General features: G+C 41.9%; 3 protein-coding genes across 4 annotated transcripts in view; 1 reads left to right on the plus strand and 2 right to left on the minus strand.

Annotated features, from left to right (window-relative positions):
• Positions 1 to 22,174, minus strand: part of LOC131705312 (zinc finger and SCAN domain-containing protein 21-like) — a 118,538-nt gene that overhangs the window by 85,454 nt on the left and 10,910 nt on the right. The gene's annotated exons all lie outside the window — the stretch shown is intronic.
• On the minus strand, positions 193 to 2,376 carry LOC131705152 (reticulon-4 receptor-like 2; the record flags this gene model as incomplete). Its single annotated transcript, XM_059007401.1, has 3 exons — positions 193 to 648; positions 1,291 to 1,548; positions 2,029 to 2,376. Coding segments are annotated over 3 exons (1,062 nt in total), but the record flags the coding sequence as incomplete, so codon positions are not given.
• LOC131705303 (uncharacterized) lies at positions 11,662 to 18,691 on the plus strand. 2 transcript variants are annotated; one of them, XM_059007714.1, is made up of 22 exons: positions 11,662 to 11,773; positions 11,854 to 11,915; positions 12,007 to 12,096; positions 12,532 to 12,659; positions 12,737 to 12,883; positions 12,996 to 13,076; positions 13,750 to 13,920; positions 14,025 to 14,121; positions 14,217 to 14,437; positions 14,510 to 14,660; positions 14,753 to 14,961; positions 15,078 to 15,195; positions 15,294 to 15,493; positions 15,571 to 15,685; positions 15,810 to 15,979; positions 16,675 to 16,727; positions 16,802 to 16,929; positions 17,010 to 17,199; positions 17,288 to 17,429; positions 17,674 to 17,767; positions 17,854 to 17,958; positions 18,046 to 18,691. In XM_059007714.1, the coding sequence occupies exons 1-22, from the start codon at positions 11,748 to 11,750 to the stop codon at positions 18,153 to 18,155; spliced, it is 2,808 nt and encodes a 935-aa protein (XP_058863697.1). In that variant the 5' UTR covers positions 11,662 to 11,747; the 3' UTR covers positions 18,156 to 18,691. The 2 variants fall into 2 exon arrangements, with proteins under 2 accessions (XP_058863697.1, XP_058863698.1); XM_059007715.1 differs by having other exon boundaries at positions 11,857 to 11,915.

A 22,174-nucleotide genomic window follows, 5' to 3' on the forward strand; every position in this document is an offset into this window, starting at 1 on the left:
GGGTGAGAGAGAGGGAGAGGGTGAGAGTGAGGGAGAGAGAGAGGAGAAAGAGGGACGCGTCTGGACAAACGCCTCTGGATTTCCCGTTTGCTTCTTTCAAACAATCCAACTTGTAACAACGAATAGTGGAGTCTTCGTTTTCATATTTCTCCCAGTAGTCTTGCTCTTTAACTTTCGTCAATGTGGACTCAGCTAAGTGACGCGGGCTCTCGGATAGTAAGGCATCATGGGGCAGGGAGCGAAATCGATTTCTCTCAAGAACCTCAAATCTAGACCTTTCCTCTCCTCGGGACCGGCGCAGAGGAGCTTGGAGCTTGAGATCCGGACCTGACGGAACCATTCCCAGATGGGGCGGGCCTGGCAGGAGCAGCTCCAGGGGTTTCCGTTGAGTCTGAGGAACTGCAGAGACGAGAGATCGGAGAGGGCCGAAGCAGGGAGGTCTGTTAGGGCGTTGTTGAAGAGGAAGAGGGTGGTGAGGTGACCCAGGTCCCTGAAGGCTTTGCGGTTGACCTGTCGCACTCGGTTCTCGTGGAGGAGGAGCCTGTCCAGGTTGACCAGCCCTCTGAAGACATTTTCGGACAGGACTCGGATTCGGTTGCCGTGGAGGAAGAGGTGAGTGAGATTCACCAGGTCTGAGAAGAGATTGTCCTGAGAGGGAGAGAGAGAGGGAGGGGGAAGGGGAGGGACAGAGATTGATATTTGGCATATGAAAATTCAGTACTACCAAAAAGTTGTATGTTAAATTATGAAATTAAAATTATTTGTGTTATAGCTCTCCTGTATGTATCTGCCTCCTGTCGTCCCCCCCACCCCCCAGGAGCAGGATTGAGACACACTGTATTAGATAGGATAGAGGGAGCTCTCCAGAAGCAGGATTGAGACACACTGTATTAGATAGGATAGAGGGAGCTCTCCAGGAGCAGGGTTGAGACACACTGTATTAGATAGGATAGAGGGGGCTCCCCAAGAGCAGGATTGAGACACACTCTATTAGATAGGATAGAGGGGGCTCTCCGGGAGCAGGGTTGAGACATACTGTATTAGATAGGATAAAGGGGGCTCTCCAGGAGCAGGGTTGAGACACACTGTATTAGATAGGATAGAGGGGGCTCTCCAGGAGCAGGGTTGAGACACACTGTATTAGATAGGATGGGGGGGGATGGTGAGGGGCTCAAGGAGCAGGGTTGGAGACACACTGTATTAGATCGGATGGGGGGGGGCTCCAGGAGCAGGGTTGGAGGTGCACTGTATTAGATAGGAGGTCTCTCTCTCTCTCTCTCTCTCTCTCACCTGGATGTGTTGCAGCAGGTTGTCCTGCAGGTAAAGGAACTGCAGGCTGTAGAGTTTTTTGAAGATGTTTCCGGGCAGGGTCCCCAGCTGGCAGCGGTATATGTGCAGGCTCTGCAGCTTGTCCAGCCCCCGGAAGGAGTCAGGATGGAGGGTGCGCAGGGAGGGGTTATCCCCCAGGTCCAGCTCCTCCAGATCTCGCATGTCGCTGAAGGAATCGGGTTTGATGGAGCTGATGTTGTTGGAGTAGAGCCACAGGACCTGATGAGAGGGAGAGAGAGAGAGGTGGGGGAGAGAGATGAAGATCATTTTCAAGCTCAATTTCAAGTTACAGTCAAACATGTATTAAGAGACCTGCACTCAAGGAACAGTCAAATAGTGTCTCTTAAAAGATGGACCCCCCCATACATTTTCTATTTGTCTCCAACATCCTACCTTCCTGTAATTATATATGTATGTTTAAAAAACTCTGTAAAAGACTACATATATGAACAAAATAAGTAGTGGAATTGAATTACATTTAGATTATTGTGTGGGCTTGCACGTTGTTGTTTCGGAGGACAAAAGCTTGAGTGTGTTTGTCTATCTCCAGCCTCTCCCAGCCGAGAAGGAGTCACTGCGGGGGAGATCGCAGCAGCAGCAGCAGTGGTGAGGCAGACATAGTCTTAAAAACAATTTATAAATTGGGGGAGAAAAGGGGGTTACCCATGAATGTGAAGTGTGAACAGGGCAAGACGGTACCTGTGTCTGGAAGCCGAAGGACTCTGCCTGCAGCTCTGTGATGCGGTTGTTTTGGAGGAATACTCTCTGGCTGTCATAGGGAATGCCGTCCGGCACCGCCGAGAAGTTCTGAGACTGGCAGCTGACCATCATCGGGGAGGGGTAACAGACACACAGCCTGGGGCAGGAATAGGCAGGGCTAGGGGAGCAGACTGCCAGCCAGAGCAACAGCCAGACAGACACCGAGCCTGCGTGGGGAGAGAGAGGAGAGAGTGTGAGAGAGCAGAAGGGAGGGGAGAGAGATAGACTGATAGATAAACAGAATGACAGACAAGACAGAAAGGCAGATAAACCAATATACAGACAGATTTGAAGTCATGTCTCAATGAACATTTATTCAGTTGTCTGTCATAGATCTCTCTAAGAGTGACCCCTGACCCCGATTGACCCAATGATATAATATTCTCAGCACATAACAGAACTGACTGGGCGAACAGTCACTCAGAGAGAGGCTCGGAAACTTTGGTGACATTTATAGAGGAACCCGAATACTCGGAAAAACAGGAACGCCTTCTATAATTCAGGGAAGACAATGAATAGAGAAGAACACTGTCAATGAGTGTGTGTGTGTGTGTGTGTGTGTGTATGTGTGTATGTCTCTCAATGTGTGTCTGTGTCTCGGTGTGTTTCTATCTCAATGTGTGTGTATATGTGTGTGTGTGTGTGTGTGTCTCAGTGTGTGTCTCTCTCAATGTGTGTGTGTGTCTCTCAATGTGTGTGTGTGTCTCAGTGTGTGTCTATCTCAATGTGTGTGTGTGTCTCTCCCAATGTGTGTGTGTGAGTGTGTGTCTCGGTGTGTTTCTCTGTGTGTGTGTGTCTCAGTGTGTGTCTCTCTCAATGTGTGTGTGTGTGTCTCTCTCTCAATGTGTGTGTCTCAGTGTGTGTCTCTATCAATGTGTGTGTGTGTCTCAGTGTGTTTCTCTCTCAGTGTGTGTGTGTGTCTCAGTGTGTGTCTCTCTCAATGTGTGTGTGTGTGTCTCTCTCTCAATGTGTGTGTCTCAGTGTGTGTCTCTATCAATGTGTGTGTGTGTCTCAGTGTGTTTCTCTCTCAGTGTGTGTGTGTGTCTCAGTGTGTTTCTCTTGCAATGTGTGTGTGCTCCAGTGTGCGTATGTGTGTCTCTCAATGTGTGTGTCTCTCTCAATGTGTGTGTGTGAAAGCCTGAACACATTTCACTCCAGATTAGCACTCTCACACAGCAGCACATCAGCAGCATGGTGGAAATGACTTCATCAGGAACAAGAAGCCGCTTTATTTATGGTGGATCTTGACCTACAAATCTGATTATAATATTTTATTATCTTTAACAATAATAGGGGACTCCCGAGTGGTGCATCCTGTAAAGGCACACCCTGGAGTGCAGAATGCACTGTTTCGAATCCGGGCCTATGCCACCGCCAGCTGTGGCCAGGAGCTCCTAGGAGGTACCTAGGGGATTCCTAGAGGATTTCCAAGGGGCTCCCAGGGGACAGTGCACAATTAGCAGAATGCCACCCAGGCAGGGGGGCTCAAGTCAGCTGGGTAATCACGGTCTCACCGCACACCAGTGACTCCTGTGGGTGGCCAGACGCCCGCCTGCCTGCCTGCCTGCCTGCCTGTGAGCCGGCTGTGTTACACTGGGCTTGCAGTGTGAAAGAAAGAAACAAAAAAACAAAGAAAGAAGAAAGTGGACAGCTTGACTTGACAGTTTGAAGTACGGTGTTGTTTCAGAGGACTAAAGCTTGAGTGCGCTTGTCTGTCTCCAGCCTCTCCCAGCCGAGAAAGAGTCACTGCGGGGGTGGGGGTGGGGGGGGGAGGAGGGGAGGTGTGGAGGTGGGGGGGGGGGGGGGGGGTTGTAGAAGCAGTGAGACAGGGGCTGTCTTAAAAACAATTGGGCATTCCAAATTGGGGAGAAATCACGGGGTAAAAATAATTGACGATTCCAAAAAAAAAAAGAAATTAAACTTTGATATGCTTTGATGTTAACATTTGAGGGGGTGACTGCTTGAAAAGGCATTTGTGACGGGGGACTGCCCCGTCTTTAAGAACGTGGTTGGGACTGGCAGGGAGGGGGTTCAATTCCTCCGTGCCAGGAAAACATGTGAGGATGTGGCTGGAGCCCTAATTGAATAATCAGCAATTATTTATTAATTGGGCTCCAGCCACAGGGGATAAAAGCTAGGGGAGAGGCCCTGGCTAGGGGGAGTGTTCTAGAAGGAGAAGAAACAAGAGTGTTTTGTGTGTGCTGGGTTTCTGTTTGTTTGTTTTTGAATCCAGTGAAGGCAAAGCCCAGCCTGGAAACCTTTATTTTTGTAAGTTTTGCTTTTTTTGTTTTGTGTTTATTTTATGTTTAAAACCTTTTTGTTTGGCCCTTGTGCCGGTTTATTTTGTATTTTTGTTTATTAAAAACTTTATTTTTGAACATTTAAACTGTCTCTGAGTCTCAACCTCGGTCATTTTATTATTATTATTATTATTTATTTCTTAGCAGACGCCCTTATCCAGGGCGACTTACAATTCTTACAAGATATCACATTATACGATATTTCACATTATACAGATATCACATTATTTTTACATACAATTACCCATTTATACAGTTGGGTTTTTACTGGAGCAATCTAGGTAAAGTATCTGCCCAAGGGTACAACAGCAGTGTCCCCCACTGGGGATTGAACCCACAACCCTCCGGTCAAGAGTCCAGAGCCCTAACCACTACTCCACATTTCCTCCCACAGCATCCCTCAGACAAACGGTTATAAACTTCTATCTATCTTTCAGTCTCCAGAATTCCAGGGAGTAATTTGTTGATTCATTCATTAGTTCATCCCTTTACACTTCCAAACGAGTCACTCGTTCTCGCTTTCCCTCTTGCTGTTCTTTCTCTCACTTCCTTTTCCTCCCTCCCTCTCCCTCCCACTCTCTCATTAGTTTGTTTAATTTATTTATTTACACATTCATTCACAATTTGAGTGATTCACTATTGCCCTGCAAGCTGTTTGAAAACCAGAATGATTGGTTTACATCATAGACACGCAGAGACACAGGTGCACATTCTGAAACACGCACACAGTGACACATGCACAGAGAAATACGCACACTGACACACAGAGAGACATGAACACACATACACACAGGGAAACACACACACACTCACTGAGACATGACCACACACACACACACACAGGGTATACAACTTAATAATTAGCTTGTCAGCTTGTAACCTGCTGATGAAGCCCTATGGCATAAACTTCAGTTAAAAAAGACTATGCCAGTTTCAATAAGACTCCCTATTGCACAACAGTTTTAATGAGACTCCCTATTTCACAGCAGTTTCAATGAGACTCCTATGGCACAGCAGTTTCAATAAGACTCCCTATGGCACAGCAGTTTCAATGAGACTCCTATGGCACAGCAGTTTCAATGAGAATCCTATGACACAGCAGTTTCAATGAGACTCCTATGGCACAGCAGTTTTACTGAGACTCCTATGGCACAGCATACATTCTACTGTTTAGCAGACTCTGATATTTTATTTCTTAGCAGACACCCGTATCCAGGGTGACTTACAATTGTGATATTATTATTTACATACAATTACCCATTTATACAGTTGGGTTTTTTAATGGAGCAATCTACGTAAAGTACCTGCTTGCTCAAGGGTACAGCAGCAGTGTGTGTGTCCCCACCTGGGACTGAACCCACACAAGAGCCTCCGGTCAAGAGTACAGAGCCCCCCTGACCACTAATCCACACTGCTGCTCCAGATATTGATTGAGACATCTGAAATCTCTTTATAATACACAGCAGCAGATACTGATATTGATTAAGCATGTCTGAAATCTCTTTATAATACACAGCAGCAGATACTGATCTTGATTGAGCATGTCTGAAATCTCTTTATAATACACAGCAGCAGACACTGATATTGACTGAGCATGTCTGAAATCTCTTTATAATACACAGCAGCAGATACTGATATTGATTGAGCATGTCTGAAATCTCTTTATAATACACAGCAGCAGATACTGATATGGATTGAGCATGTCTGAAATCTCTTTATAATACGCAGCAGCAGATACTGATATTCATTGAGCATGTCGGAAATCTCTTTATAATACACAGCAGCAGACCCTGATATTGATTGAGCATGTCTGAAATCTCTTTATAATACACAGCAGCAGACCCTGATATGGATTGAGCATGTCTGACATTTCTATCAAACGGAAAACGACTAAAAATAAGGAATACTAAAAGGACCATGTTCGCAAACTCAAAACAAGCGATACAAAGAAATACATACATAGACCAAACCCGTATATTTAATAATATATAGATTGTGTTGAATATATATGTGAATGATCAAATATATAACATTTCAAAGTACATAAATGAATATTTGAAAAGAGATGAAAAAAAAAATAAACAAACGAAGTCTATCTGCTCATTTATGTTATTAGATGCTCCTCACTGCGTGTTAAACTTAACAAAGACTTAAAATAAATGACAATAAATAAATAAATAAAACACATCATTGTCAATGTAAATCCATACTGCTATAAGATTCAGTATTTATTTTTACTTACCTTTGACATTTCGAGTACGGGAACCGCTTCGTAAATTCGACCGAGTCCCCATTTCTACTCTGTGCCGGGTGTAATCGTGTGCGGCGCTGCTGCTGCTATCTCTCCGCTGGAGTCTGGTGCTCTCTTTCGGCTCGACTGCGCCTATTATAGAGGGCCACTGCCTACGAAGCACTTGGGGGCTGCGACGGGAAACCCACACGGGCCAAGCCGGGGCATTGTGCGCTAAAGGCGGGGGACAAAACCCGGCACTGTGCCCGCTGACGGAGCTCAGAAGCGAGGGAGGGGGGAGGAGACTCCGAGGAGGTCTATAAAAAGTTCAATTTCTCCGCTAAATATCAAAAGAAAAGAGGAAGGGATGAATGAAGAAAGGATGAAAAGAAGACGTCTGCGTCAATTTTTAATGCTATTCCAAATTAATACGGATCTTATTTTTTTTTTTACTTTGAAGGTTATGCGCTCTAAGACACGGCTCACACCGCCGTTCACTCGCAGACTGACAGGCGCTCCGATACGGCAGGAAAGTTATAGGGGAGCCGCTGCAGGATTGAGGCTCTCTTTAGGACCATGGGTTAACAACTCCTGCACTAGATGGATGGACAGACAGACAGCTAGCAAGTACTTTACCTCCTAGATTGTTCCAGTAAAAACCCAACTGTGTAAAAGGGTGGCAGAATTTGTATACATTTGTGATTCTTGAAATGTGTATTATTATTATTATTATTATTATTATTTTATGTAGGCTGTGTGTGACAACTGTAAAATAAATAATAGGCTACTAATGTAAAAATAATGTGATATCGTCATCTCAACACTTAATGTGTCATGAGTATATATTGTTATTTTCCTTGTATAACACTGTACAACTGCTGCCTCTGTGTGTGTGTGTGTGTGTGTGTGTGTGTGTGTGTGTGTGTGTGTGTTTGTGTGTGTGTGTGTTTTACTGGTAATAGACAGGACTGTTTCTCGCCCTTTGGGGGGCCCTAAGCAGGATTTGGTTTGAACCCCCCCCCCAAAAAAAAAACAGTTGAACAAACCTCTTGCAGATCCTGTTCATGTTACAAAGGTAAAAGTTATCATCTTACAAAGCCTGGAGACTGTTCGTGTAAACTGCAAAGCAATATTAAGTCTCTTGGATGATGATGTTAATGTTAAAATTTGATGACCCATATTATTTCAAAGATCAAAACTAATTGTCTCCCAGCAAAACCACAGCAACCTACAATGACCATATTCACACTGTCAGAAATATGTGATTTTAAAAGGACAAGAATATAACATCACTATTAATAAGTAGATGGGTTCATACCTTTATTGACTTGCATTTGGTTCACTGCTACTTAAGTTGCCTTACACTGCTGGGACTGGTAACTGCTGCTGAACGGTAAGACTGGTGCTGATACTGCTGGGACTGGTGCTGACACTGTGACTCCTGCTTTGAAAGAGTTTAGCACACAGTTTCTCACTCAACTCAAATACACAGCCCGAGATTATAGTAATGTGAAGAAATAAAAAATAACATTTATATATATATATATATATATATATATATATATATATATATATATATATATATATATATATATATATATATATATCAATTTTACACTCTTAAAAAAGAAAGTGGGTACATTTTTTATTATTATTTTGGTCTTCACAATTAAGAATTGAGTCGATTTTTACCGAGGGCCTCGGCTGCCTCAATGTGTACACTGTGACTACGCGCCTGGGCACAGCCAGCATGCAAGCAAGCTACAGCAATAAAAACGGAGCTAAATCAAATAATACAATACCTTTCTCATGTTGTTTTTCTTCCTCAGTTTTTTTCTTTTTACGCTTCTTCGCGCCAGATTGGTACATTCTTGATCTTTTTTCAGTCACAATTTGTTCACAATCCTCAAAGAAGCCACCGGAGGCAGATATCACCGTGTAACAATTTTTTTTTTTTTTTGGTTCCTGGGTAGTAAGTGTTATTTTCTAATTGCTTATGCCTCAAAAGTATAGAAAATGGCTATTATTCCCCACAAACTTTGCTTTTGTGACCAGGACAGTGATATTTTGAAATTTACCTATTTTCCAGAACATTCCAGATAGATTCAGTGCTGAGTAAACTTGGAGTAACTTCTAGAACTTTCTAGAACTTTCCAGTAATATAAATAGTAGTATAAATACAGGGGCCTTAAGCCCACCAGTTCAGTTTAGTTCCAGCTGCCTAAGTGGATACATATCTGCATTTTTCTGAGATGGCATCAAGAGGCTGCAAGCATCCGGCAGACGCATTTTGCTATGTCTGCGGCAAATTTATCAAGACAAGAGTGAAAAAGTACTCCGTGGAAGCATCTGCTAAGATGTGTGAGGCCTACAAGGCATATTTTGGCATGCCTGTCGGGGATCAAGACAAACCCTGGGCACCTCATTTCACCTGCGAGCACTGCAAAAAAAAACTCTGGAAGGTAAGATGGACAATTATTGCTCGGAATTTTATGTTATAAAATTTGTTAAAATTTTTAAAATTGTAAAAGTTTTTAATTTTAAAATGTTTTACAATTTTCAATGTTATTGAATAAATATATCATATATGAAAAATGTTGCGAGAATCTCTTACACATTAGTCATGGGTGAAATAAATGTATTTTTGTAGGATGGTACAGAGGGGAAAAGAGAGCCATGAAGTTCGCTATCCCAAGAATTTGGCGGGAACCCACTGACCACTCAAGCAACTGCTACTTCTGCATGATGGACCCTTCCAAATGTCGGACTGGCAAGAATGCACCTGCTATCACGTATCCGGACCTTCCTTCATCCATCGCCCCGGTGCCACACTGCCATGAGCTCCCCGTACCCACTCCTCCGGAGAGAGAGCAGCCGTCTTTAGAAGTAAAGAGAAGGGTCTTTCAGGTACCTTCAAGACTTCTTCCCTAAGCTGTCTGAGGCAAAGTTCAAAGCCGGTGTCTTCGTCGTACCACAGATAAAGAAGATCCTGGAGTGCATTGAATTCCCCAAGAAGCTCATTAGTAAGGAGAAATCGGCTTGGAACAGCTTTGTCGCAGTGGTTCGGGGCTTCCTGGGCAATCACAAGGCCGAAAACTATGTGGAGCTGGTTGAGACTCTGGTGAAGAACTACGGCACAATGGGCTGAAGGATGTCCCTCAAAGTCCATATCCTTGATGCTCATCTTGATAAATTCAAGGAGAACATGGGAGCGTACTCGGAGGAGCAAGGTGAGCGCTTCCACCAGGATATAATGGACTTTGAACGCCGCTACCAAGGACAGTATAACGAGAACATGATGGGAGACTACATTTGGGGGCTGATTCGTGAAAGTGATTTACAGTATAATCTTAAATCTCGAAAAACTACTCACTTCTAAATCTTTTGTAGTCATTTTTGTATTACTTTAGTATAAATACATGTTAATTTGGATTCATATGTTGTTTTATTCTGACTTTATGTGAACCAAAAGACACAAATTCGTCCGTTTTCTCATTGGAAAAAGGTAAATTTCAAAATATCACTGTCCTGGTAACAAAAGCAAAGTTTGTGGGGAATAGTAGCCATTTTCTATACTTTTGAGGCATAAGCAATTAGGAAATAACACCTACTACCCAGGAACAAAAATTGTGTTACATAGTGATATCAAGCCTGCTTGCTGCTACAAAAGCGGCACTATACTGAACTTTACCGATGCGTTAGGAATAGACACCATTCATTTATTCATGCTTTTACATATCAACTAATTGCATTCCGCATTTACAGAACATACATGATTATCGTGAACATTTGATAAAATCAAACAATCAAAAAATTCCACTGACTCACACTGCTTTCACTTTTTACCATTTACTTCTTAGCCCTTAGCTTGCGTCTCAAAGCGTGATGATGTTGGTTTTGTTGACTCAGTTGCCATGGGAACGTTTAAAACTCCGCGACAAACTTTACTCAAATGCACAGCTGTACAGAACACACCCCCTCAGGCATGTGCTGTCTATTCACGGGAACAGACTACTGAACCAGTTAGTTCAGATGATCGCTGGATACACAAGAAACAATCTGACAATTTCACAAATAAACCCGTTTGTGTTCAAACCTATGAGAGGTGGAATGTAACAAAAATGTTAACTGCAAAAGCCGGAGCGTCAAACATCAACGACAAAGTTCAACATTTGAATTGAAGTAACAGCTGTCAAATAGACAAAACTCAACATTCGAAGATAATATGCCAAATTGAAAATGCTCAACACACTAATTGAATTAATTATACATAAAATAATGAATGTAATTAAGCTCAATAATTGAAATGTGAACTTCAAATCTTAAATAAATTGATTACAATTCAAATTTCCAGCACGCCATCCGATTTGTGTTGATTCTGTTCTAAATCAATACTGCGCGTTGTATTTCAGGTTAAGCGCTGTGCTTTCCATTTGCCACTTGGTCATTCTATTCCCCGGGACTGCCCCTGTCATGGCAAATCTGACATGCTAAAGAGATGCTTTGCACTGTTTCTTAAATCAAGTGGCCTCAAATAAATTGTCTACTTTAATATCTGCTTAGCCTACCTATCAGTCTGGGGAAATTGTAAAAATGGGTAATTGACTTGTGAATGTTAACATCAGAACTCGAGCTGTCATTCTCGGTGCAGGCAACACATCTGCCTGGATTCCTGCATGATATAAATGTGTTTCTTCATTTGCGCGGCCTGCTTTTTATTATTCATTGGGGTTTGTTTACTACACGCCTCCATAGCTGAGCCTTTAATCAGACAGTCCTTGTCGGTGACAGTCCAGTTTGTTCCGCACGTACTTCTGCCAAACTTAAATTCAAAGTACAATCTTCTAAATGGGTTATTATTATTATTATTATTATTATTATTATTATTATTATTATTATTATTATTATTATTATTTATTTTAATTAACGTACTGATTGAAAATTAGAGGACTAATATGAAAGAGGTGCGCGCATCAATTGCAGCTAATTAGCTCCCATTAGCACCTGAACCTCTTTATAAACCCATTGGGCTCTAAGGAACACCAAACTTAACTACTGACGGGTTTGTTTTTATTATTGTTTCTTTATAACGGTGAAAGAAGTTCACGGTTGGGGCTGCCTTGGATTTAATGATGTCGTGTTGTCTTAGATTTGGGTAATTGTTGATCTTTTCTCTACTTTTAGAAACGTTCATTTTATTGTGTGTTTCTCACTTGCGTGTTTTTTTTTCCAAAGCAGAATAACATTGCTGTTAGCAGTGTTAGTCACTGAAGTTTGGACGCAGAACCCCCCTCTAGGTACGATAACGGTCGCTTCTGCAGAGCTGTTCTTTCAGCTTCCTGTTTATTTGCCGGTTGTGTGTTTTTCATGTATCGTTGTCTTCTGCAGGCTCGGTGAGGACAGAATGTCAAGGGAGTGTTATGATGATGATGTTGGATAAGTCTTTTGTTGGAAAGTATTTTCGTATCAATGTGATTGGTGAGTGATCAATTTTCTTGAATAGAAAGCTTTTGATGTATGTTTTTGAAGCGTGTTGACTCGTAATTTAATAACCTGAATTAAGTACAGAGCACTCCTGCGCTGTATGGCATCAACCAGGCTTCGTTTTTTTTCAAATACAGGGTATGAAACTCTTGCGTTGGCTTTAAAAGCATGTTGCTGATCACACTAAATAGACCTGTGCTGCTACAACCTTAGTCAGATTTGTTGACTGCAAGTGCGCAGAATTAGAAATAATTTACTCTAAACCTATTGTTCCGAATGGGCGTATAATTCTACAAATATAAATAGTTTTTAAAAAAATTGCAAAAAGTAGATGGGACGGGGTGGTGGGGGTGTTCACGTTGTTATATCTCTACATTGTTTGATCATGTGTACAGTTTCTTAAAAGGCCATCTGAATTTCTTTCTATAGACAATAAGGGGGCGCTTGTGTCCCTCTCTCCAAGACTGGCTGCACAGTGTGGATATAGCTTAACTGTTGACTTCTTTGGAAATGCCAAGTTCCTTGCTTCTGTGCTGAGCTGCTTTGCTCAGAACACAGTGAGTCATCATTTTATTTCTTGTAAACTTGTTTCTAATGGTGACATGCTGGGACTAACGTTAGCCTTTGTTTCCAGAATGATGAGACCTACAAGCTGACAGTACAAATCAGTGTCTTCTCAAATAGTGCTATGACTTCAGCTTCCTCCTATGTTCAGAGCATGACATGCCGATATTCTCCATGGGCAGAGAGGGAGATTCTGTGTGAAAGAAACTACATGGAGGTAAGGGCTGTCAGGATGTGAATGCTGTTCAGTATAACTTGTTGGGTTGTGTGGGTATTTTAATTGTCATTACAGAAGTGCTTCACTCATGACTAATTTCAATATTCTTTAGGTTTCTGTGAGAAGAGGTGTGCCACTTATTGAGCCAAACTTTGTTCAAGATGATCCTGATTGGTCCCTTGCATACCCTGAGGTAGAATCATGTGACTTTGCATTTGCTTCATTCACATCCCCTTGGTCTTGCCTAAATTGAGGTCTAATCTACTGTCTCATCTAGTTGAAGCAAAATCTAACGGCCCCCTTAACTTTAACCTGTCTCCCAAGAGGGTGGTCATATTGGAATTGTGTAACATTTAAGGCATTGGCTTTGTATAAACATTCTGTGATTTGTTTTGGTAAAACATAATTGTGGTGAAGTTAACCCTTTCTTGTCAGTGTGTAAGCCTTGTATTTCAACCACTGAGGTAGTGGCTTCATATGTGCAGGGTTATAAACCCTTCATGATAAATGTGTCCTGATATACCTTTTTGAAGTCTGCTGTATAGGAGCAATTTAAAGTATTGTCTTAGTTTGGTACACTGATATATTAAGGTCCAGTACAAATAAATGGCTACAAACTCTGCCTGTATCCGATCCAGACCACATGCTTTCACGTAGGCTCTTTCGTACGCAGTTGTATTTGAGGATTTACTCTGTTCCATTAGACGTTTGGTGATCATAACTGTTTCAGTGATACATTGTTAAAATTTCACCCTTCAGTTTTAGTTCATGTTTTATTAAACAAGCCATCTGCTGTGACAAATCCTTTAGACTGGGGATGCTTTGTGTTCAAACTCCCTATTCTAATGAGGTTTTCTCTTTGCTAGGCAACTGCTGCTGACAACAGCATCTGGAAAATTGTGTTCCATCTCCCAGCAAATAGAAAGACAACTATGACTGTTGCTCAGGCCATGACAAATGGCTATGGCATAAACACTACACCAACTCGAATTCTGGTTAGAGCTGCATACAACTCCACAGAAAGCCAGCCTCAGGTGGTAAGTAGTCTAGGCTTCATTGTTCTCTAGTACAGTATATCCAGACTATGACTGTAGACTAGTCTTGCTTTTGTTTTAGTAAAATTCCCCCTCCCCTCTAACAGATCCAAACTGTACCAATGGCTGTGCTAAGGTCAACCACCTTTTATAAGCAAAGATGGATGGTCATGATGGTGGACACTGCAGTTGCATGTCCTACTGGTGAGTAAGCTTATGGAGGGTAACGGTGCTCAAGAACTGTTCTAGGTTTAAGTATGAATTTTCTATACCAAGTCTATGGAGTTCCTTTCTGTCAGATGGAACAGCCTTCACAGAACAGATGATTACATGGAATGTTCCCCGTGTTCTACCTTCTCTTGTTCCAACACCACAAATTACTACCCTTGATGTTCAAATGGGAGTTGATGGTCGCAAGCTTGACCCTGCAATGATTCATAATAGAGATTATAAACTGGATGTCGGTCCCCAGCTAATCACTGTAAAAATTCCTGTGGGAGCTGATGGTGGATATTACAAGGTATGTAGAAGTTCAACATCTTCTAAATCCTTATTTTAAAGCTTGCTTCCTAAGATGCTTCTGTGCTTTCAGAGCCATGTATTGGACAACACCTATGTGATCTCTTACTCTATTGAACCAATGCTGGAGCATACCTGGCAAGATGGGCCTGAGAAGACCAAGTACACAGTACTTCATCCAATAACCACTCCTTTCATGCCTCGGCCACCAGTTGTCACAAACAGTATGTAGAACTTGTCCACATGCAGTAAATCAAAGGGATTGTTGCAGTGCTCCTCTTCATAGCCTTCATTTAACTGCATGCTTTAATTTCAGACACTGTTCCTAAAGCCAGAGTGTTCAATGTGACCCTGGGGACATTCCTGCCTGATGTGGAGCTGGTCAAAATTATAGTTGGACCAGAGACATTAACTGTGCCAGAAGCCAACCTAAAAGGTTATAATGTCCAGGAGCATGTCTTTCCCAATGGATCCAAGACCTACACTCTCCAGGTGCCATTTGAGGACCCCAATGTGAAGCAAAAGGTAACATCCCACCTGTTCAACCATCCAATTGCCCTTTGAAAACACTTGCTTCCTGTGGATGTGTTGCTTCTGTCTGACTTTGGGTTTAATCCTACAAACCCTTGCTTTTCTTTCAGGTAACTCCTCCAGACACCAGAACCTACATTCTGCCCCTGACCTACTTGCTGAATATAGTGCCAGAGAATACACCCTTTACTCATCCTGCTGTAGTCGAAGCCATTCTCAAAGACATCAGTAAGTGCCTGACTGTTTGTTTGTTTGTTTGTGGTCTACAATTACCCTTTTCTGACCAATCCAGTCCATTGCCCTGACAACTGCTCTTCCTCTTGCAGTTCTACCTACAGTAACTGGCTACTGTGATGGTGCTGCATTCTATACCATGGTAACATATGGCAACATGGGTCGCAACTGGGTTCCTTTTGTGGGCTCAAGAGAACTTGGTGGAAGTCTGCTTGCCCTGTACAAGTATAATGCCAACGCTACCAATTTCTGGATGACTGTGCCATACAATTCAGTTGATGCCACATATGAAGTAAGTGATGGCACTTTAATGTGTTTTTAGTTGTCTTGGGTTCAACACATTACTGACCTGATGTATTGTCTCTGTAGGTGATCAGTTCTTCAGGCATCAGAAGCAGGCTTGACTTGACCTTGAAGGATGTTGGCACCATGGTTGTGGTGGCTGACTTTTCTCTGTCCTGCAGTTTCCCTACAAAGATGATTGGTAACTCTCCTGCAGACCAAGCATTCTTTATGATAGCTGTTTTTGAGATTGGCCAAAGGTTGCATGGAGTGGTATTGAAGCTATAATCTGTTTCCTTAACCTGGATCCAAATGCTGTGTTTCAGATTGCTTCACCAATGGAACTATGGCAGCTCTCGCTGTGAAAGTGGAATCTGTCCCCAGCTTGTCTCCAAGTCAACTAACACTAAGGGATCCAAGTTGCCGGCCTCTTCAGTCTGATGCTATCAATGCAGTTTTCTACTTCAATGTCAACTCCTGTGGAACAACTAGAAGGGTTAGTATTGACACATTTTAAAACCATATTTTGAGGCGGTTCAACATATTGACAAGTTGGCCACAACACCCCTGGATCAATCTGGGGAGCCATGGTGACCGGTGTTTCTCTCTGCTGAATTACTTGCATGAATTGTGTACATCTGAAGGATGCCACCTTTGTATTGAACTGCTTGTCCAGTTGACAAAGGTGCTGCGACACATGACTCTTGGTTATGGCATTGCATGTGCTGCCTATAGACCTTTTGGGTCAATGGCAATGAACTGGAAGGAGCGTACTAACTGGGGAAGATCCCGTGGTTAGTACGTAGGATGGGACTAAACTAGTACACAAGTTAATACCAATTGCAGCTCAAGAGTTGCCAGCCGTGTATTTGCAACAAATCCAAAATAACTGCTGTTGCCCTCCTAGAGGTTACTAAATCCATACCAAATTAGTCTAGCAGTTTCTGTAGACAGACTTGTGGTATCATACTAACTGTAATAAACATGAGGTCCCAAAAAAGTGTTCAATTATGAAATTGCAATATTCATAACCAACGCTTTTTATTTTTAAATTGTGAAACTGGTACAAAGTTAGTACACAGCTGGGGATGATCCTGAGTACCATATTAGCTAGTCTGCAACTTGGTATGCAGCTCCAAACTAAATCTACAAGTTCATTGCAACCTGAGCCTTTTGTGATTTCTCTTCCAGTTTGACAACAACCTCCTGACTTATGAGAATGAAGTGCTGTTCACATCTTACCGGTAAGGATTGCAATCAAATTGAGTATCCTTGTGGTTGAGCCTGAAACTCTCCTAACCCCATCTCCTCTTTCCAGGCTTAGAGTTGCCTGTCACTATCTGGTCAATGACACCAAGGTAGTACAGTTCTTGTACCAGAATAATCATGCACCTGTAGTCCAGCCTGGCGTGGGGGACCTTGCAGTCATCATGCGGCTTGCATTGGGTATGACTTGGCAATTGAAATAATATAGATGTTCTAGTAGTGTGTTTCCACCTATAAAATTCTCCCTTGCATCTCTGCAGATTCAACCTACAATGACTTCTATGGAGCTCGGGATTACCCTGTTGTGAAGTACTTGCGAAGACCCTTGTATTTTGAGGTAGAACTCCTGTACAGCAGGGATCCACAGGCTGAATTGTTTTTGGAGAACTGCTGGGCAACCTATTCTGCTGACAGGAATAGCTCTCCAAAGTGGGATGTTGTTGTGGACAGGTAAGATGCAGGAATATGATATTGCTGCTACAAAACCTAGGAATTGGAGTTGTGGCTGATGTGCTCCTGACCTACTTTCTCTTTCTAGTTGTGAGAACTCTGCAGATGAGTACTTGACCATCTTTCACCCAGTCTCCAGCAATGCAAGAGTGCTGTTCCCTTCCCATCTGAAGAGGTTTGAAGTGAAAATGTTTTCCTTCACAAGCGGCCGGGATGCACTGAAAGGACAGGTAAAGTGGAGTGTTGGGATGGGGATCTTGTACCACAATGCATGGTTTGGATTGCTTTGCAAGCAACGAATAGTCGCTGTTCTCAAATCTTTAGTGAGTTGGAATGAAAACATGTAACTGCACTTTTGCAAGAAACACTTATGATGCAATATATTTGTTGTTCAATTCAGTAATCCTCATTGGATGATGGTACTGCCTGATCTATTGATGCTAGTTTTGCTTGACAAGGTGTGCTGTCTTTCAGATTTACTTCCACTGCGGTGTTGTGATATGTGATTCAAACCGGCCATCAGACAGCCTCTGTAGCAGACGGTGCATTCCAGGGAAACAGAGGCTTGGTAAGAGCTCTGTTTGAGAGGGGGGGGGGGCATTTTGCATGCATTTTTGTCCATTTGTTTTGATGGACTCCTAATTCCTCCTGTAGGTCGCAGTGCTGAAGGGATGGATGGTGGTGCAGTAAAGGTGTTTGTGTCTTCTGGCCCAATTGAGCTGAAGAGAGATGGATCCCTTCCCTTTATGCCTAGAAGTGGTAATATGCATGATGTGAACACAATTGCAGTTTAAAGTAAAATATAACACTCTTTATTCCTCTAACTATTTCTTTGTTCTCTTGCAGGCCAATTCAATGTGTGGTCCCTTCTGGGAGCTGCAATGGGTGTGTGTTCAGTGGTTATCTTCGTAGCTGGAGTTGTATCTTTCTGGAAACTGCCAAAAAGTGTGTATTGATAAATGAAAATCTTACTTGTAAAAGCTTATTTTTTGTGCTTGACTAATTCTACACTTGATATGTCAGAATGGCCATGTCAATGGGATTTCCTCCTCTTTGCTGTAGCAAATGCTTTGATTTTCCCTGATCAGGCCATTCTCAATATGGTATGTTACTCAAGGGCCCTTCACTAATTCACTGTGTGAACCTGGGGGCAAAGACTTTCCTCCTCCCATTGAGCTGTAACTTTATTTTTATATTGAACAGTAACAGGGCAATTACTATACCTTCAGTTATTTAGTATGATCAAATTTAAGGAAGAACCCCCCCCCTCATTTGTCCCTTTTATTAAATATGTATTAGGTAACAATTTTCATATAGAAATTCTATTTCAGTATACAACTTATATATTGTCATGAACCAGGCTTCAACAAGAAACAAACTAGAGCCCTGCATCACTGATTTAAGAATATATTTAACTGTTAATTTATTTTGAAGCCTCGTGTGTAGAAATAGTAATGGAGGAGGGGGGGGGTTCATTTGAAAACAAAAGCTGGTGTAAAGTTAAAAGCTGTCCACCAAAGCCAGGCTTGTCCACTTTCCCTTATGTTGGGCCCTTCTCCCTGACAGATTCTCTTGTCTCTTTAAATTTACATTGTGGTGGCTTCATAAATGATTTTCCCACTTGTTGGTTTTTGTAGGCTAGGTATCCTCTACATTACGACTCATCATACAGTCACTGTGCTTCACATCACTTCCAGCTCTTAACTTCTAGAATAATTCCAGGTGTGTAAACTTCCCAATCTTCAGAATACAGTAAGCTTTTATTAACTTACATCCAATAATAAAACTAGTGGAAAATCCTTCCAATACAGCAATATTCCATACCAGGAACTCCTTTCAAAAGTACAAACTAATTGTCTTCAGTTGAACTGTATTTGCTGCTGCTCCTCCTCACTGTGTCATCTGTGTTCTTTATTGTTTACTTTCCACACTGAATTCTGTAATTCATTAGCTATAAAGAAAACTACCACTTGAGGGTGCAGTGCATAGAAAAGGAGCACATACCAACCCATAAACCATAATAATTATACATACCTAAATAAATTAAATAAGAATACATTCCTGTGATGAGATAAAGCGATCCCGTGCTGTAAGCCATCCTCCCAGCCGTCAGGGGGCTGTGAGCCAGCCTAGAAGGCCCCAACAGAGATGGTGTGATGTGGCAGTTCTGCCTTTGGGGCGGAAGTCCCGAAAGGACGGTCACCATCTTTGTTGAGGGCAACAACACGGAATGTCCTGCAAAGTCCCAGAATTGGGAGGAGATTAAAATGGCAATTGCTGATTGGTGTTCTGCTGATCAGGGGGCGTTCCGCAGCACATAAAAGGGGGCCGTGTTGTAGCAGTCGAGGGTGGTATCTGAAAGCACAAAGGAGTGTGGGAGAGGTACTGAGGGACAAAACCAAACAAATGCTCACTGTGACTTTTTTGACAGACATAAACAAACTAATTCAAAAGAGACAGCCAACCAGGAGGGTGGACACCAGAAAGGCAAGGACAGCCACCCAGAGTCTGGATAATTTTACTTTGTTTGTTTTGTCTCTCCACATTTCAGTTAGCGTTTCTCTTTTGTTTGGACATTTTCTTTTGTTTGTTGTCCTGATTACCACTGTTTGCAGACACTAATAAAGGAAAAGAAAACAACTTGTGTCATATCATACCATTGTCTGGGCTTGATTATTTTTACACCTCCACCCAACTCAGCTATCTGTGACAATTCCTTTTTTTTTAATAATCAAAATTCCAGTTCAGCTCCTACATACGTTTTTGCAAAAGCAATTATTTTTGCTAACATTTCAGGTTCTAAAATCACTATTTCCAGCAGTGCAGTTCCTTCCTGTCTGTATTGGTCATACTTTAGGGCCCATGGGAAGCCTGTGGCAGGCATGCATTCTGGTTACCATGTGACTCCTTGTTCATTGGGACAATTCAGGCTTTTCCAATTGCAATGCATTGTGGTACATTCTACACCTCTTGGTCACTGTTCACAGCAGGACTACACTTCCCACAATCTTTTAGCGTGTGAGTTGAAGAGCCTAAACTATCCCAGTGTGTTCTAGTGTGCATGAAGTCATATGGTAACCCTGCCCGTGAAGGCCTGTTTCAGAGTCCTGCCCCATGCAGTCTCCCTTATTTTGAAAGCTCAGTGCTGACAGGTATACATATTATAAAACACACACATGCAAAGAACAGAATTCTAGAAACAAACTTTATTATACAGTTCTGTGGGTGATCGTGTTCACAAAAACTAAGTATATTAAGTATTAATCCAAATACATGCAAAATATAAAACATTAATATATCTCTTACATTTTTGCTTAGTGTAGTTTGTATTACTCCCGTTAGATAAAAAAAAAATCGAATACAGTGGCTAATGCAGCCTCCAGCGTTCAGCCACAAAACGGTAAAACTGCAAACAAACTACAATTCCCAGAATGCCGTACCAGTTTCTGTAGTCCCATGTGTGATGCCATAGGTCTGGCTGCCTCTGAGTTGTGATTACACAGGCATAATCTACTTATTAGATTCCTTCTTGCTTTGACATGCTACTTTCAATATGCAAGTTTAGGGTGAAATTATCAACACTCCTTATATATATACCTTGTTTTAGCATCACAAAAAAGTGCTACTTAACAACATGTTGTTCTCTTCATGTTTGAGTGTGTGAGTTATTGGAACTGAATTCACTACACTGGAAACACCGTGTGTAGTACGGGGGGTGTAATGTGTTTATATTATAAAGAGGACGGAGAGTTTGATGCGAGACTCGAGCAGGCACATTCATATTATTAAACCTGCTATCAGACTCTCTGGCGCCGTCACTCTGAGTGCTCTTTGAAACAGACTGGGTTTGTATTTATATTCATGTTGGGTTAATCAGAGATGATTATCGGCGGCCCGTCTGTAGTACTACCGGAGATTTTAATTGCACAGTTTGTACCGCTCTGTGCAGCGCAGTCCCGTTTGTAACACGGTACGTGAACTGCATTCTGCTAAACAAAACATCACAACAGCAGCAGCAGCTCCATCTACTGGACAAAACCCAGACATGCACGTTGAAACAATGATCCAGTTCAATATCTACAAAGACTAAACAAGAAGCTATTAGCGAAGCCCCGAAAAAGAAAATATTATACAAAACGGTTTAAAATCAAATGTTTTAGACAACCACTGATAACCCCTCCCGTGATGATCGGCGCTGCCATGACAACCCGTGACATCACCCGCACAAGTTACAACACGGCGAGTCATTTTTTGTAGCGCAGTATTAACGTGTTATTGTTTTCACAAAATAACATCAATAAGATTATCAGATCACCTGCTAGTGTGTACTAAACAAAACCTCAAATATCACTGAATTGATACAGAGACAAGCCGTGGCACCAGCAAGAGATAAAAATGTATTTACTTATTTATTTGGTTAAACTTTAATCCAGCCTTACATTTTAACTTCTTGAAGTTACCACAGTGTGTCTGTGTATGAATTACTGACGAGTAATATTTGTGATTTGATTACTCTAGCAGATGAACTGATAATGTACGGATGTTATTTTGTGAAAACAATACAATATTAAAAAAGAAATACAACATTTAATAAATAAATAAATAAATTATACATCAAACTGTAGCACATTTCTTTAGTCTTAATATCATAACAAATATACTTATTATAAATACGTATCACCTTTTATTTGTTGGAAAACGGTCTGGAACTTCTAGTAAAGTATTTTTTTTTAATACAGTGCTGTTTGAGTTAAAATATTGTTTTCTTCAAAATTAAAATGACAGCAACTGTGTGTTAATTTAACGAAGCGCCTAACGCCGCTCGGAACGTTCGCATTTTTAAATCCTAACGGTCTCTCCTCAGCTGAGTGGAATGTTCACGAGCCGGTTGCCTAGCAGCGTCTCCCCCTCCTTCTCTGCCCCGCCCTCTCGCCCTCTCTCGTTGCTCCAGCTAGGAGTTCAAATTTAGCTTCGT

This window comes from Acipenser ruthenus, chromosome 35 (assembly GCF_902713425.1).
Source record: "Acipenser ruthenus chromosome 35, fAciRut3.2 maternal haplotype, whole genome shotgun sequence".
In the NCBI taxonomy this organism is placed as follows: Eukaryota; Metazoa; Chordata; class Actinopteri; order Acipenseriformes; family Acipenseridae; genus Acipenser; species Acipenser ruthenus.

Bases quoted from the DNA above. Each gene is read 5' to 3' on its own strand.
- LOC131705303 (XM_059007714.1), top strand. From the start codon at position 11,748: ATGATGTCGTGTTGTCTTAGATTTGG. The intron at 16,728-16,801 runs GTAAGGATTGCA...TCCTCTTTCCAG, and splicing joins GTGCTGTTCACATCTTACCG to GCTTAGAGTTGCCTGTCACT. The intron at 17,768-17,853 runs GTAAGAGCTCTG...TTCCTCCTGTAG, and splicing joins TCCAGGGAAACAGAGGCTTG to GTCGCAGTGCTGAAGGGATG.